The sequence below is a fragment of the Schistocerca serialis genome, chromosome 3, assembly GCF_023864345.2.
Source record: "Schistocerca serialis cubense isolate TAMUIC-IGC-003099 chromosome 3, iqSchSeri2.2, whole genome shotgun sequence".
In the NCBI taxonomy this organism is placed as follows: Eukaryota; Metazoa; Arthropoda; class Insecta; order Orthoptera; family Acrididae; genus Schistocerca; species Schistocerca serialis.
In genome coordinates, this window is record NC_064640.1 from 1901698 (window position 1) to 1920531 (window position 18834).

At 40.5% G+C, this 18834-nt stretch overlaps 1 protein-coding gene across 3 annotated transcripts in view; it reads right to left on the bottom strand.

Annotated features, from left to right (window-relative positions):
* The window catches only part of LOC126469657 (biotin--protein ligase), a 359191-nt gene that overhangs the window by 176667 nt on the left and 163690 nt on the right, over positions 1-18834 (bottom strand). For all 3 annotated transcript variants that reach the window (XM_050096793.1, XM_050096791.1, XM_050096792.1), the window contains 2 exons: positions 5879-6032; positions 3391-3627 (listed from right to left, as the gene is read on the bottom strand). In XM_050096793.1, coding sequence (XP_049952750.1) covers positions 3391-3627; positions 5879-6032 — 391 coding nt within the window. The remainder of the gene's footprint in view (positions 1-3390; positions 3628-5878; positions 6033-18834) is intronic.

An 18834-nucleotide genomic window follows, 5' to 3' on the forward strand; every position in this document is an offset into this window, starting at 1 on the left:
TACAGAAATGTCGAAGTGCTCTGGCATGAAGAGACTTGTGACATTGTTCAGTAACATATTATTCACTTTTTTTTGAAGGTCACTTATACTTTTTGCCATCGATTGCATATTTTTTTTATCTATTAAAGAACAACATTAAATATGAAAATTTACTTGAAAAAAAAAATGGCTCTGAGCACTATGGGACTCAACTGCTGTGGTCATCAGTCCCCTAGAACTTAGAACTACTTAAACCTAACTAACCTAAGGACATCACACACATCCATGCCCGAGGCAGGATTCGAACCTGCGACCGTAGCAGTCGCACGGTTCCGGACTGCGCGCCTAGAACCGCGAGACCACCGCGGCCGGCAAAAGTTACTTGAAGCTCGGTCTTTTTTTAACGTGTGTTACACGTTATGTCATATCAAATACAAATGTGCGGTAAAATTTTAAATAGTGACATACATGACTTATCTTCTGGGCCCGCAATTTTTCAAATGGCTGATCCTCAAGTGTTGCAGGTACGTTTTGAATGAGAGTTATAACGCCCTGTGATTTAAGTAATTCACTGCACATTCTCACACGTAACATACATCATCTTGCGTGGAAATTTACTTTGAAAGTAACGCTTCTCAAGTCACTATTCGTAATATTTTCCAGTGATCTGTTAGAAATGTAAACAATTGCGACGCAAGCACATCGAATGCACGTTAGTTGCTACGGACGTACTGCATAATCTTCGACCTAAAGCCTTTGACACTTTTCGGTGTCGGCAAACTGGTCTGTGCATTGTGTAAATTACTCATTTTCTACGCAACTAAACTTCTATTTTGGTGTTATTCTCTGATTTATGTTTCATTGCTGCAGTATTATTCAGCAGTAGTGGGCTAAAGTTCTTTGTCAGCGTATCAGATTCTAAAAAATTCCCGGGTTTTTCCCGGATGTCCCGGGCCGTATACACCCCGTTTTTAATTCCCTGATTCCAGAAAAGCTGTGCCAAACAAAAGCTACAAGAGCTTGTATTTCATGTTTCCTACCTCAGCTGCTATTAGATCAATGACAGAATCATTGCAGCAGCAGCTCACTGGCAGTGCGGTACTACACACTTCTGATGTGAAAGTTAAGTTAGTAGTTGGCTAAGTTTCACTGGCAAACTATTATACTTTACATCAAATTTTTTTCTTAGTGTCTTTGATCCAGCTGCAAATGGCCAGAATGAAACTTTGTTACTAAACCACATGTACACTTTTGCATTTATGCTCCTGCTATTGCTTACAGTGCATGTCAAATGCTGAAAATTACCAACTTTCTGCTACTTTGTGAAAATTTTTATTCGTTATTAGTATGCCAAGATCAATACTATTTCTTGCAGAACACAGAGTCATCTCACATGGGTGGGCTAATAGCAGAACCAACCAATTTCTAGGTTGCAGTTATTTTAATCACATCTGCCACCAGCAATTACACCCTTTGGTTAATAGCCAACACATCATATACCTTTTGTTGTGGGGAAATTAGTTGCATATTATCATATCTAAAAGCAAACCTGGGACTCCATGGATAGTTTGGATCAGAAAATTCAGTTATATAGCAGACTAATGAACATTTCCAAATTCAGTAAATATGTAATATACACATATAAAAAAAATTTTGCATCACCTCGAGCCCGAGAGTTCTGGAGCCCGTAGAGAAAATTCGAATAGAGATTCACATAAACATCATTTCCGCCCCTTTTATTGCTCATGAAAACCACACAGTGAGATCTTCAAAGATGGTGGTCCAGATTGCTGTACACACTGGTACCTCTAATACCCAGTATAGCACGTCCTCTTGCATTGATGCTTGCCTGTATTCGTCATGGCATACTATCATCAAAGCACTGTTGGTCCAGATTGTCCCACTCCTCAATGGCGATTTGGCATAGATTCCTTAGAGTGGTTGGTGGGTCACGTCGTCCATAAACAGCCCTTTTCAACCTATCCCAGGCATGTTCGATAGGTTTCACGTGTGGAGAACATGCTGGCCATTCTAGTCGAACGATGTCGTTATCTGAAGAACTCGTTCACAATATGTGCACGATTGGGGTGCAAATAATCGTTCTTGAAGACGAATGCCTCGCCAATATGCTGCCAATGCCTTGCAAATATGCTGCCAATAAGGTTGCACTATTGGTCGGAGGATGGCATTCGTGTGTTGCACAGCCGTTGAGGTGCCTCTCATGACAACTAGCAGCATACATCGGCCTCACATAATGCCACCTCAAAACAGCAAGGAACCTGCACCTTGCTGCACTCGCTGAACAGTGGGTCTAAGGCATTCAGCCTGATCAGGTTGCCTCCAAACGTAACTCCGACGATTGTCTGGTTGAAGGCATATGCGACACTCGTCAGTGAAGAGAATGTGATGCCTATCCCGAATGGTCCATTCGACATGTTGTTGGGCACACCTGCACCGCGCTGCATGGTGTCGTGGTTGCAAAGATGGACCTCGTCACGGATGTCGGGGATGAAATTGGGCACGATGTCCTGTGGCTGCACAAAAAGCATTATTCAACACGGTGGCGTTGCTGTCAGGGTTCCTCGGAGCCATAATCCATAGGTAGCGGTCATCCACTGCAGTAGTAGCCCTCGGGTGGCCTGAGCGAGGCATGTCTGTCTGTATATCTCCTCCGTGTCCGAACATCATCGCTTCGGTCAACTCTGAGACGCCTGGACACTTCCCTTGTTGACAGCCCTTCCTGGCACAAAGTAACAATGCAGATGCGATCAAAGTGTGGTATTAACTGTCTAGGCACAGTTGAACTACAGACAACATGAGCCGTGTACCTCCTTCCTGGTGGAATGACTGGAACTGATTGGCTGTCGGACCCCCTCCATCTAATAGGCGCTGCTCGTGCACGGTTGTTTACACCTTTGGGTGGGTTTAGTGACATATCTGAACAGTCCAAGGGACTGTGTCTGCGAAACAATATCCACAGTCAACATCTGTCTTCAAGAGTTCTGGGAACCAAAGTGATGGAAAACTTTTTTTGATGTGTGTATTTTTGATAGAGTATACCGATTTAGAGAAAAGCTTTTATGTCCTCTTGAAATAGCTCTAAAATACAACAAGACTATTCTCGCACAATATTTCAAGTAATATAATTGCTTCACTGTTTCCCTATGTAGACTCAAAAACTAACATATTGCATTTCATACACGGTAGTGCTGTACAGAAGTGTAACTGTGGCTGTGATTATCTCTGGCCAATTTTTGTGGTGATAAGTGTAGTTGCATCTGAATATTATTTATTTATCTGGAACATCCCTGTTCCCACCACAATCCAACCAACAAGGTGAGCTTTACAATAGAGAATGCAGAGAACAAGTTCTTTTCTTTTCTTTCTTTTTTTAAAAGTACACATACTCACCTATTTTTGTTCAGGACATTGTACAACATGTCCTTTATATTGTTACGGGCAATCACACTTTCTGAGACAATCAATACATTTGGAGGCTTCATATTCATATTTTGCTCTTTGTGTTCATCTAAGTTGTGCAGGGGATTATTTGAATCTTTCTTTCCCTCTAACATACTGCATGTTTCTTCACTTGCAGATTCAGCACTCTCAACACTCACAGATTGTGAACTGAATATTCCAGTTTTTCTGTGGAAAGCAAAATCCCTTTAAATGAAATGAACAAAAATACAAACTCTGGACGAACCACTAAATGTTACCACTAAAAGCAGGCTAAGATATATCTAGGAACAAGTCACTTTGAATCAAACTCACTAGAGAAACTCACTATAGAAGTTTAACATCTTTCAAGAAATTTTTTTTTTTAAAAAAAAGATAAGAAAGGGAAATAAAACACCTTGTCATTATGAAACTAGTTTGAAATTCCTTAGGAGTAAAACTTGCTCTTCAAAAGCACAGCAAATAACAGTAAAATCAGATTCCCTTATAACTGCTGGTTTTCACAACTAAGCAGGACAAAGGCAAGTTGCAGATGATATTTCTGAAATACAAAGGAAATTTTGCACTTTGTTGAAAGCATCTATTTTAATTAAAACATTGGCACTAAAACTGGTAACACGTTTCGTTATTGCAGACATGCAATTCCTCAAGATAGTAAGCAAAAAGTTGAAGTTAGAAAGCAAATGCATTAGTTCAATTGTTAGTCTGCACAACTACCATTTATCATGGAGTGGAGAGGGATAAGTTGATTTAAAAGAACTTAGTGGGTGGTTGCTACAGATATAGTAACATACTTCCCAACAGCGAGGAGGCTACACGTGATCAATTTACAAAGAGCATGCCATATCAAATCAGTTATGCAGACACTATGGCTGTCATTGGCGGGTTTACCTGCAAGTATGATTCACAAATGCCTTCTACAACATAGTTATATACCAGCAGCAGTAAAACGTGCCATGTTTTACAAGCAAGGACATTTGTAATGGCTTACTGAAAAGTTAAAATAGAGCTACAATTAACAATATTCAGTCAACATCAAAGATCAAAGATGACTGCAGATTGCCAATTAACACTGATCTGGAGCGAATAAAATTAGGGACACATTACAATTTATCAAATATAGCTGAAAGAGAGTAACACTAAGGTAAAGGTCCACTGGTTTGCGATAGTATTTATTCTGGAAGACGTGTACAGTTACGTGGTACCGTGACAGTTCAGACAGGTAGGAACACCATCTCTGACCATTTGGCTAAACAACTAACTTCTGTGAACAACAGCTCACATTTCTGAGCTACATTTGCCATTATTTAATCATTTCTTACATACAGCTAACTAGTTCCCTGATTTGGATTTATATGTGACATGCCCTCTTCACTGTATCTACATTTTTTCAGGTCTCTAAGTGGAATGTTTCAAAAGTCTTTGGCTGTTTCACCATGATGTTCTATGACTTCATGAAACTTGTAAATACACAGAAATATGATGCAATTTATTAATTTCTGAAAATCCATTCATTCATAAACTGACATTCTGCTATCAGAAGGGCCACTCAATGCTAGAAAACGAATTTCATTCCAGGAGGCCACGTACTGCAGTGATGTCCAAGAATAATAAGGGTGCTTTTATGCGATCTTCGACAGGCAACGGTATCGAGCTGTAATGAAATTTTGTCCCAGTCGCAAATATTTGTGACATCAGCTGTATTAGACACGGAAATGAGATCTATTGGTGACGTGTGAGGATTTGCATTGGACTGGGACTCGAACTCTGATTCCCCACTCTCGATAAGAACATCACCGACGTCTGCCTCGAACAGGTCAAGCAAGTATGGCTGGACTTTGATTACACAGAGCAAAAAGGTAGGTCTGTTATCACTCAGTTGCACACCCCAGTTATTCCCACCACTTACTTCTCCAGGCAGTTTGTTCTACCACCTATTGTAGGGGTGTTTCTGTGCATATTCCTTATCTCCGTGTAAATTGATGTACTAATTTTCGTGGCTAAATAGTCCCTGTAGATTCTGCAGAGTGCAGGTCTTATTCTGTGCACTTATTATGTTGATGAACTCAAAGGAGAAGGGAAGTATATTACAAACTGTTTCATTGCTATGGTTCTGTTCTGCATCAGGCCTTAAATGATATAGGAAACCATGAAAAAACTGGGTGATTGTGTGGGAATTTCAATCTCACTCCTGTCAGTTACAAAGAATATTAGCCACTGAGGTATCTTCCTTGGCAACAAGTATGACAGACTGAAAACAAACTTACGAGCTCAATGTATATTTCATATAAAAATTATGACTTTAAGTACAAACACTAAGTTTGTATGTGATGAATATCATGAAATTTTACTAAAGCACCATATTTACAGTAATGTTATAATTTAATAGTATACTTCCCATAAAATACCACTTCTGGGGTTTGGAAAATAATGAGTTTACCTGGTTGAGCATGCTTGCTCATCATCCGAACAGAACACTGTATTACAGTTAATTTGATTACAGTATAGGAAATGCCTTTCACTCGAAATGCAATTTATTCTCTCAGCTGAAGGCAATCTGTTCCTCTTCAAAAAATTTTGGCATGCAGCATTCCCTGTAACAATCATTCCCTTTATCAATAACGAATAAAAAAATTAACATATTAACATTGTTTTCTGGGTATAGGGATGTTTAGATAAATAAAACCTGTCAGGAATAAATTCCACAAATACACTCTGTTTTATTAGGTGAAAGAGGCACAAATAAAAGTTCGTTTGTATGCTACACTATGAACTGTAAATAATTAACATAATTTCAAGATATGACAGCATTATGAACTGACTTTAAACTGTAACCCTAGTCAGTCCACTTTTTGTCTCAGCTCAAGCTGAAACATGGAAAAATGTTTTGTTCACATCGTACACAGCCTGTATGAAGCACCCAGAAGACATGGCTGAATGTCAATGTAACTTTGTTCACACCATAGGCAGGTAAGTAAATGACAAGAGCTGCAAATCTTTGTCACAAGTATAACAGGCGCCAGAGTGCAGTAGTGTTGATCACGTTTAGTGTTATTAGCATGTCTGATAGGGTGTATAAGGGGCAATAACCACACAGGGTGTTGAGTGGTAACTCTGACGGCCATAGAGATGCCGTGAACTTGTGTGAGATAGTGTTATAAGCACCCGACAGATTTTGAAAGGTGGCCTCATTGTGGGTCATTGTTTGGCTGGCTGGCCGAATTGTGCAATATCCAACATTATGGGGCATTCTTATGTTACACTGCCTGATGCTGGACTGCATGGGAACATGAGCACACGAATACTTTTCATCAAGTTTCCGGTCAACCATGACTGACAACTGCAATGGAGGATCACCATCATTGTGCACCATGCACATTGTAACCCTTTCATCATATCTGAACAAGTAGTTGACTCCCGGCAGCATTCTTTGTAATTCCGTACCATTGGTCAGAGAATATAGCAGACACAAACTAGAACATTATTGTTGCATGCATCTACATCTACATGACTACTCTGCAATTCACATTTAAGTGCTTGGCAGAGGATTCATCGAACCACAATCATACTATCTCTCTTCCATTCCACTCCCGAACAGCGCGCGGGAAAAACGTACACCTAAACCTTTCTGTTCGAGCTCTGATTTCTCTTATTTTATTTTGATGATCATTCCTACCTATGTAGGTTGGGCTCAACAAAATATTTTCGCATTCGGAAGAGAAAGTTGGTGACTGAAATTTCGTAAATAGATCGCCGCGACGAAAAACGTCTTTGCTTTAATGACTTCCTTCCCAACTCGCGTATCATATCTGCCACACTCTCTCCCCTATTACGTGATAATACAAAATGAGCTGCCCTTTTTTGCACCCTTTCGATGTCCTCCGTCAATCCCACCTGGTAAGGATCCCACACCGCGCAGCAATATCCTAACAGAGGACGAACGAGTGTAGTGTAAGCTGTCTCGTTAGTGGACTTGTTGCATCTTCTAAGTGTCCTGCCAATGAAACGCAACCTTTGGCTTGCCTTCCCCACAATATTATCTATGTGGTCTTTCCAACTGGCTGCAATTAACACCACATACAAATGGCTGTCTTTGGAGTTGTGCCATGACTGGGACGCTACACTGGTTAGAGCTGTTTTCACTTTGATGCACAAATCTGAGAGTACTTTGAAAGTTTTCATATTGCAGTCCCTTATATTGTATAGAAAACCAAATAATCTTGCAATTTCATTCAACTGTGTGAATCGTTCTTCTACAGAACTAATTGCTTGTCCAACATTACAAAACAGTAATTTACTCTGATCTTCTCTTTGGAGTAAGCAGACAGTTTCATTTTCCTCCTCTTTATCTCTGGCTGAAAAATTGGCCCAATATTAGTTTCTCCAGCTAGCTCCTGAGCACCAATGAAAATTCTCTCAAATTCCACGTCACTCTTCAGGTTTTTAAAATACTCCTCTGTATTTTAGTTTTCTCAAGAGTAAACTGCTTCTCTTGCAGTAGTTTATTGGTCAAATTCATTTAAAATAATATGCTGTGCCATTTTAAACAGTCACAACAAACTAAAATGAGGATATGCTGTACAGAAGACCTTCGGCTTCTACTTTAGTTATGGCACCAGAAATCCCTCTGAGAGGTGAATATTCAGAAATTTCAAACACCGCATCATCCACATGCAGAACTGGTACCTGATGACCATTGAGGCACCAATCCTGCTTACCGAGTATCCCTCAAATCTTTCAGAGTCAAAGATGTTGAACAACATTGCAATACATCCTATTGACATTGTGATGCAGCAAATAATTCATGCAGCCACTGTACAACATCAAAAAAGGCTGTCGTTTCATAGCAACACAAAGCAGTGTCATTGACCACAAGATTCAGGGCGTGGGATCTGCAAGGGACACAGAGGGCACACGGATTATTATCCAGAATTTTCTTCTGTGGACCAATTTCCTTGCCAATTACAGTGCTCCTGTTATCATAGCCCTGACCTTGTAGGTCTTCAATTGACAATGACACGCTTCAGACCTGATGGAGCAGAATGTGATTCATCGATTTACCGGTGGCTTCAGTTAGTGGTACAAATGCCGAGAAGAGTTCCTTTATTTGCACGAGACTGTTTTCTTGGAGCCCTTCATTAGAAGACGGAAATGATTCTGTTCCTGAAGATTGCACGATGTCCACAAACCTTATGATCGTGGTCATTTGTTCAATGCGGCTGACATGTGGGATGTTACTGAGAATGATTGAAAAATACTTTGTGGTTTTTACCAACGAAACAATCTTGTCTTTTCTAGCACTTGGAACAACAGTTCTTTTTAATAATGTTGCCTAAATAATGAGTAAGTCTTCTATCTTTATTTTGTACCCTCCTGAGATGTTCCTTCATAACAGGATCAAACAAGGCAAGAAGTTCCACAATTTTAAGGAAATTGCCATTGTCATGAGCATGCAATTCATGAATGCTGCCACAGAAGGGCACATTTTGTGCATCTAAAACTCTTACAAAAGATATTATATTTTTTGTATTAACACTATCTATAGTATGCTAGCCCTTCCAGATATGGAATTTGGTAATATATTCAATACTCTTCTCGTGTAGAAAACTTTGCTGGCTATATTGGAGGTACTCACAGTAAACTACTTCTCCATTTGGCATTTTTCTCTTACAATGTACAGCTGAAAACTCCCTTTTCACCACTAAAGAGTTTTTTTTTCAATTGTTTTGGCCCATTATCAACAAAAGAGTTCTTAATTTTTTTCCACTTATTGGTAAGTCTTCCAAGGAGGCAGAATCTGAATAACCTATTTTGATGCTTTCTACAGTTATTTTCAGGCATTTACGTTGATCACCATCTACACCTTCAAAGTTGTATATTGCAGTATCCACTACAATGTGTTGTTCTCAATCTCGACTGTTATTTTTTTATGTCCACATCTGGTAGACCTATCTTGTCACCTTTTTGTGGGGTTGAAGTTGAGCTGTGGCAGCTTCAGAACACTCTGGAGGACATAGAAATTCTTCAAAAGATCCCTTTAATTTGGACAGCTCTATTTCTCTACCCACTTTTCTTTTTCTGTACTGAGAAACTGAGAGCTTTTTCCCTGTCTGCCATTTTTGATTCTTTATACCTGAAAATTTATAGGATAATAATAATTCTGAATATTGTATATTATAATTCCATATTCTACATTAGAAAATTGTAATAACATTTAAGAACCCACCAACATTAATGGAAACAATCAGGGTCGGACTGAGTACAAAGGACCCGTGTGTCATACTGATGCGAGAGGGCCCGCAACAAGCACAAATTATGCAAAGAGGCCGGGAGTGGCTATTGCCACCACAGGCAGCAGAAGGTGACGAGTTTTTAAAATTTCAATTTATTTTCCTTATGTTTTAAAATATTTTAAAATTCTAATTGTTTGATGAGAGAAAAAAAAGGTATGCAATTAGGGCTCGGGGCACAACCAGCAAAGAATTCTTACATATTCTGATGTTCTTATTTTAACACAGGTAGTAGTTCAATTAAAACTTTAATGTAAATTGTTAATTTAATGATTAAATTATAAAATATACTGAACTTGTTTCTATGATGTTGTCGCACCTGGCGAATTTTATGGAAACTTGACTCATCACTCAAGGTATGTAGAGACAATGTGTTTACTTTCATTGAAGTAAGTAAAGGCTTATTAAGCAACTGTTCTGTATGATTTCAGGGTGTATACGTGGACAAGGGAAAAAATTTCCCGGATTTCCCGGTTAAAAATACACTTTCTCCCGGGTGAAAACATACTTTTTCCCTGTTAACTGACATTATATCTTCTCTTGGAACTATATAAGTCCTTTGAATGATTACGGTTTTATACGCGGGAGTAGAATCTCCTGGCGCTTTATAAAACTAAACACAAGGAAAAAAACGCGTTTTGGAAAGATCTTTGATGTGCAGCAACATATACGCTCCATATTTTCGTATTAAGAAAGTATAAATTCGAATTCCACCAAACACCGCATGTTACTTTCCGAAGCATTGAAATCGAGATTGCGATGCGCTTTTGTAGGCCAGTCATAGCTCCTGTCAAGTGTTCTCGTCAGCCGATGACAGCGGGTATTCAGAGCTTAGGACACGTGATGTAGTCAGCCAATAGCAACATCACTGCTAAGTAGCGCGAACGCACAAACAGAAAAAGTTAATGGTTTAAATTAACATACATAGTGTTGCTACACGAAACGCAAAGCTTTCACATATAATATTGGTCTGTAAGATTAATACGCTGCAAGAGAAGCCAAGCTTTCACATACAATGTCGGTCTTTTACGCGCGTATTACAATTTAAGATATATCACACAAATGTGATCGTAAAATTTTTAATAACGACTTAAATGTCTGATCTTCTGGGCTCGAAATTCATCTAAATGGTTCGTCATCAAAGAGTTGATTCTTAAATGAGAGTCAAACGCTCTGTGATTTAAGAAATTCATCATACATTATCACACATAGCTGCGTTGTAACTGCCAGAATGGTACTTTGATGGTAACGCTTTTCAAACCACCATTTGGGGTATTTTCCCGTGACCTGTTAGAAATAGGTTCGTTTCCGCAGTTGCCAGAGAGCGCCAGAAGACAGGCGTCACCGCGCTTGCACAGCTACGATGTCGCAGGGAGCCCGTATGTTCGTACGTGTAAAACATTAAAAGATCGTACATTATGTAATAGAAGAAACAAAACATCAGAGGATACTCCAAGAGCGTCGGAATTTCAAGACCCATACTAAAATGTCTACATTGAAAGTGCACATTTGTATGTCCATATTCCCAGTTAAGTAGGCCACGACCTGATATTAAGCTTTTCAATGTGGTTTTCGGGATGTAAATTTTCTTGGAGTACCAGTACTGTGTTACCTCACGTTTGGTTCTTTATTATGGCATAATGCCATACATGCTAGAAGTTGTAAACGTGCACTTGAAATGCAGCAAACAGTGTGTGGAATTAAAAAGAAAATTTCTGTAGCAAACCGACAAAAATAACTTCATTGTTCTGCAAGGCAATTAATGCTTGACTGTCAGAAAGGTGGAAATCAGAAATCTGTTTTGTTTTCATTTGACGTGAGAGCAGTAAAAGAAGAGGAAACAGTAAAATCACTAAATGTAAACACGGGTCACGTGGAGACTACCCACTACCCGACTGTAACTCAGACTGCTCAGCGCATCAGCCCCTGATCTACGATATTTCCGAACCGGTGCAATACCCCGCCACTCCCTCGAGTGTTTGAGATTGGACGTCAAAAATTTAAAAAATCGAATTTTCAAAAATATGTTCATTTTGTCGCGCACATCTTTCTGAAGAGTCTGATGCATAAAACGTGAAATGTAAGACATGTTATTCGGTCGTAAGTGTGCCGAAGGACAGTGCCTCGCCTCCTCACACAGCATTCTTCTATCGTACGTCAGTGTGCTTCGCTCTGTGGAATTGTATATTTTGTAATGGATGCCATCAAACCATATTCAGGACATTGGAAATTAAAATGTCCTGTGGTGTCTCTCCTGCTTACAATTAGCCGGTTTGAAATCTTGTCCCTCTTCAGAAAATTTGCACTCTTTATTCCCTATCGGCCAACAATTTGTTGCCCTGTGTGACATAAAATTAAATATTGGATACATAAACCTAGTAAAGACACGAGACAAGCAAGACAATACACATTTCTTCACTCCTTAGCTCCTAGAATTTTTTCCTCTTTAATCTTGCTACAGCTTTACGTGGTGTGCTTTGCTTTTTGCGAAAGAATCTATTACCTCATCAAAGTTCGTGAAATATTTTGCAACATGAAAAGTCGAAATGTCGTTGTCTAATACTGAAAAAGCCGTTAATGCAAATAGGACCCAAGACTGGTGTGGTTTCCCGATCTGTTTACGTCTATTTTGTCACTCTCTGTTAGATAAAACGAAATAGGCCTTTCTAATACTGCAACAATTGTAATACACACCAAATAAATGAGACCGTTTTGGCACAAATGGTCTTTTATGTAACGACAGAATATAATTTACAAAGTACCAATATCAAGTGCCTATTAGGCCTACTACAAGCAAAAAGCCTTACGTTAGGAAGTAGTTTCACACTTCATTCATACGCTCCAGTTTCTCAAGTATGAGATCGAACAGTAGTAGCACGAAATTTTTATACAAACTTGGAATCGTCATATTGTTCCATAATTTATATGATGTCCCGGTTTCTTCTCCTTCCTCGTTCTAACAACAGTCTTGTTAGCACTAGTTCTGTAACTGTTCCTGCCAATGTCAAAGCTTATTCGCAGGTTAACTCCACTAATTCTGCCAGAATCACCGGTTTAGTTATCCCGCGATTATTCTCCGGTTAGGTGTTGCTACATGTTCGTACAAAGCGTATTCCGCGCTTCTTCCAGAATAGAATTTAAAGCGGCTGCTAGCCGGGGACTGTACAACTGACCCTTACTAGTATAGCGATCTGCCCAAAAATTTTCTGTCAAAATTTCATTTTCTTAGATACACCGAGAAGGTAATACTTAATCTTCCTTACCTGTTATTCGTTTATTTCCACTCCTGTAGTCTGAATCTATGGATTTAGCTAGTAATTATAACAACGCTCATCATTTGCAAACCCAATCAACCACACAATCAGACAGTGGTTGTCAATTCATCCGTTCGGCCTTACTCCGCTCAGCTGGTATAGCCCCTTTTGTCTGTAGGAAACTTTGTTTCTACATGCGACTAGGATTCACCTGACAGAGACATCATGTACACTATGCACACATTCACAAGTCAACTTACGATTGATTCAGAAATCAACTCAGAATGTGTTCAACAATGTTCAAAAACTGACATGGATGCGTTTCAAAGTCATATGAATAATCGATAGACTAACGTGCGCTGGAAGCTAGTCGCTTTGTGAAACAAGATTTCTCCCTCAATAGTATGAATTTGCCCCCCACCCCCTCTCAGAACTGGGCCTGCTGCGCATGCAAGAATCTAGCAGCTTGGGCGCTGCAGTAAAATTTTTCCCGGTAGCATCTAGCTGCTTGCTGCGACTGCTTACAAAGCCAACAGCCACATTTCTGTAGCCAGAAGCAGGAGAAGGTACTACTCAACTGCGCATGCGCATGATCCTGCTCGTAACTGCTAGAACGAATCTAGTGGTGGTGGTGGTTAGTGTTTAACGTCCCGTCGACAACGAGGTCATTAGAGACAGAGCGCAAGCTCGGGTTAGGGAAGGATTGGGAAGGAAATCGGCCGTGCCCTTTCAAAGGAACCATCCCGGCATTTGCCTGAAACGATTTAGGGAAATCACGGAAAACCTAAATCAGGATGGCCGGAGACGGGATTGAACCGTCGTCCTCCCGAATGTGAGTCCAGTGTGCTAAAGAACGAATCTAGTGTAAACGGTTGTGACGTCACGTTCATCGGAGGCAATTTGTTGTTACGGAACATTGCATAGTCTTCCTAAAGGCCTGGCCAGACAGAACGCGGCCTGGCCGTCCGGCCTGTGGCCTTGAACCGCAGCGGGCAGGCCGCACTGTTGAATCGCTCGTTATTGTACGGCGGCGGTCACACAGAGTGCGCCTCTGACGCGCCGGCATGCGGCCTGCCGCCGGGTTGTCACAGATTACAGATTCGCTGCAAGCCGGAGCGGCTGCTTGCCTCTGCTGGCGCACTCAACTGCTCTGCTGTCACACTGGAAGCAGCGGCGTGAGGCGGTTTTTGTCTTCCAGCTCGTAGTGCACGCATCATGGACACAGAAAGACTTGTAGAGGAGGTGAGACAACACAGCTTTTTGTACGATACACGCGATCCTGATTTGGTGGTAGAATACTTTTGCCCTCGATGTACTCTTGATAGAAAGCTGAATTCTCAGAAATACTGTTGTCATTGTGGCGTTCATAATTTCCAATATCAACTACTGTAAAATCGTAGTATGGATCAACGATCGCCAGGAGAACCAACGAAAAGAACTGTTTGTAACAGAAGAACTGGGATCCACTATCCTTCGGGCATTTTAACCTGATACACTTTCCGCCTATGCATCCAAGGCAGTTCGGAAACCCCCAAAGTTCTAGAAATCCTTCTTCAGATTTCTTCCAGATCTCTGTTGTAGGAGTAGGTAAATACTTGGGTTGTAGAACAGTCCATATTGCCTGGCTCACTTGTTTCACAATTTCTGAGACTGTTGAACGTCCTAACCGAAAAGAAAAAGCTATGGTCTGGTGACTGTCGCCTGTAGTCAAGTATGTTGAAAAGATTAAAATAAATTATGCCGATAGAACGAATGGATAAGTTAACGACCAAAGATATGTTTGTTTGAATTCAATGACAATTGTATGAATACAATGAAACAAAGCAATCTATTAAGTAGAAAGTTGTCTCTAGCGGAACATACGGAACTAGATGTTACTCTCGTTTGCTGTATTCGTAAACACTGCAGATAAACTTATCACTCGACTCCTAACTACGTTGTGGGATAGCACTTTCTTCCGCCGAACATGTCATATCATACAGCAAAACTGAAATGGAATAAATTATATGACTTCTGTTTGAAGAACAGAGAGGCCACATGTGGTGAAACTTACCTCAAACAAATGGCTAGTGTGTGCCTTGCATCAACTGGCTTTCTCCAGTTCGTTGCGCACTTCTCGGTGCTGCCTTTTTAACAGGCGATGCAGTTCCTCGAAACATTCCCGCGACATACGAAAATATTTGAAGAACCTATCTTCGTCATACTCTAGATCAATACACAGACGATGGTATTCTTCTAAGCTTTCTCTCTTGCTATTAATGTCGTGCACCCAACATCTCCTCTTCTTGGTGCATTTCGTATCGCTAGTGCGAGCTACTCATTTCCTCGCACAAAGATAACGCGTCCCGCGTGAAGCTTCCAAATCGTCTAACGCCAAGACAATCGCGCTACGCATGCAAGCTTAACAATGGGGTTCGGCCCTTTGCACAGTGTAACAGCTGACGCATCAAGAGTCGGTGCGGCCGGCCGTTGCCTGTGTGGCGTCCCTGGCCGCTGACTAGCTCGGCCTCCCACTGCGCCGTCCGTCTCAGCGGCAGGCCGGATTCTGTCTGGCCAGGCCTTAAAGCCTTTGACACATTTTGCTGTTGGCAGACGCTTGTATGAGCATTGTGTTTTGTTGCTGTATATGACGCATTTCCTTTGCAATTTAAGTTTTATTTTCGTTTTTTCTCGCGTTCATGTTTTATTGTTTCAGCATTATTCTGAAATAGCGGTATACAATAATATCCTTTGTTAGAGTATCGGTTCTTGCCAGTTTTTTACAGAAATTTAACTGAAAACAAAAACAATGAAAACTTCCCGGAATTCTAAAAAATTCCAGGGTTTTTCCCGGTTTGCTCCCGGATGAAAAAATTCCCGGGTTTTTCCCGGATCTCCCGGATCGTATACACCCTGGATTTTGAAAACAGAAGTACATAAATTGTTCCTATTTTTCATTTTTTCTCCTCATTTGCGCAATTTTTTCACTGTTTGACTTGAAATTAATTTTTTCCGCCCTTTGCCAACCCTAAAATTCTGCCCCCTCAGGAGGCTGCCAAGCCTCGTCTAACAGAAGGAATGGCCTGTCTGGATGGGAAGGATGTAGGGAAACGATGGCTGATAATTTTAGTACTTCCAAAATTCCTTTGCAGCAGCTATTTCACTGGCTGTGCAGAAGACTCTCATAGTGTTTACCAGTGACAGCACACATAACAAGACTCACAGACTCATCTCCTCAATATATATAAAATATGTATAAAAAACAAAGATGCTGAAATGAGAAAGTGTCGGTATGTTGATAGAGACAATAAAAAACACACAAACACACACCAAATTTCGAGCTTTCGCAACCCGAGGTTGTTTCATCAGGAAAGAGGGAAGGAGAGGGAAAGACAAAAGGATGTGGGTTTTAAGGGAAAGGGTAACGAGTCATTTCAATCCCGGGAGCGGAAAGACTTACCTTAGGGGGAAAAAAAGGACAGGTATACACTCGCGGACACACACACACACACACACACACACATATCCACCCGCACACATACATTAGCAGAATGAAGTGGTACTGGTTGATGTGTGTGTGGATTTTCTGTTGTCCATGTTCTGCAGTTCTGCATACTGACATGTCCTTCATCCATCTACAGAATTTTCGATGCCCATTCATTGTCCACTACCACGAGAGCAAGAAATTCCAGAGCAAACATTTCTCTCGCCGGTCGGTCAGCACGAAGCAACTCCCGAACACGGGTGATTTAGTACGGACAGCAATTTAGGATGTTTCGTAGGATTTTATGCACTCTGCTCGCAGGTACATCCGACATTCAGGCAATTTTGCACGCACCGCATGTCTGCAGATCACTGCTGGAACCCTCCTGCTTTGTAAGACGTTGGATCAACTGCTTTCCTCCCTCTGCCACTCTGCACTTCAAAAGAATTTGTCTTCTCAAATTTTGTAATCATTTTCTCCAGACCCTTAGCAGACATCGGACCAATGCCTTTTTTCCAGAACTCCTGTAGGTCTATTGGCACACAGTGAGTTTTCTTGAAAAAGTGCTTTACCAGCAGCTCGTGATCCTTCACAGAGACAGTTATGTTGGGCAAACTGAGGAACAGCAGTGTGCATATTCTGACACACACAGCACAACCTAATAGTCATATATATATATCACTCTGCATCAACAATATGCTGTCCAGATCTTACTTCATTCTGAACAGTGGTTCTCTTTATACAGTGTTTTGAAACTGTAACTTTAATTACGGAGACCCTGTGCGCTCAATCTACAAGAACTAAATTCAATACTTGCACTTGTGTTTTTGTGTTTGGTGAGAATGGCAAATTTAAACATCTGAGTGATGAAATTAGAGAAATACTACAAACTGAAGATCCAGCTGTGGAATCTGGTAGTGATTTTGAAGACCGTGAAGACTTTGAGGCACTGCCGAGAGAAAGTACAGATTCATCGAGCAATGTCGAAATTATTCGTGTAGTGGGCCGTTCGCAGTTCAGAAAGAAGCACAAAGTCAGAAATAGTGAGTACAGATGGCTGACAGAAGGAACGTTTACACCTCAGAATTACACTTTCTCTAACAATAATTCTGGAGTGAATCCTCGTTGTGGACTGAGTGAGGAACCTACTAAAAGTGAATGTTTTGAACTTATATTTGAAAGGCGACTGTTGGGATACACTACTAGTGAAACAAACAACTTTTACAAGGTAGTGAATGAACAATGCAAGGATCTTTCAGATACATTGGACAGATAGAAATGCAGAGGAGATAAATCAGTTATTAGCAGCCTCCATGCTGATAGCTCACACAAAAATGAGTAGACTGAAGGACTATTTGTCTACAGACTCATTTACTGAAACACCTCTCTTTTCAAAAGTAATGCCCGGGGATATATTTCTGACAGTTCTTCGAGCATTCCATTTTATTGAAGCACACATTTTGGGAGATGCTGAGAGGGTGAATAGGCTTTCTGAAATAAAGGTATTGTGAATTTTTTGACAGTGAAATTTAAGTTAATTCTACATCCATACAGAGATTTGTGCATTGATGAGTCTGTAATGCTGTGGAAAGGTAAACTTTTCAAACAGTATATACCGAGCAAAATGCACCGATATTACAGTGTACATGGGAAGAGAACAGAAATTAAAGTTACCTGTGGCCTTGGTGTATCTGGTGCTGTTGTAGATACTCTGTAGAAACCTTAACTCAACAAAGGTTACAGTCTTTCACCTGATAAGTGGTATACAAGCCCTGACATGTTTACAAGCCCTGACATGTTTTCCTTTCTACACAAAAATAGAGCTGGTGCCTGTGGGACAGTTAGGCCAAAAAGAAAAAGCATTTCAGCTAATTTGCCTTCAAAACTAAAGAAAGGGCAAATCACATCACGCCATTCTGATTTTATGTTGGCAGTATAATTTATGGCAAGAGAGAGGTGTGCATGCTTCCAGCAATTCATACAAACACAATTGTTGAAATAAAGAACACAACAGAGTAACAGGTGAGAAAATCAAGACACAAAGTACTGCTGTAGAATATAACTAGATGGGAGCAATAGATAAAACTGACATGCAGATCAGCTCTGTTGGTACTAAAAAACTTTCTTTCATGTCCTGGACTAGTCTGTACTGAATGCCCATGTCCTTTACCAAATGAGAACTGGTAAAAAACCACAGCTAATACACTTTTGCTTGGAGCTAGTGAGACAGTTGCTTGACAAATACAGCATTCCCAGAAAGTCTGCAAAGGGAGGAAGATCCCCATCAAATGAAACACCATGGCATCTCACAAAGAGGCACTTTGCTTTTCCAGTATCACAGACTGTGGCACAAGGGTCCAGTGCCTAAAGAACATGGCATGTATGCAGT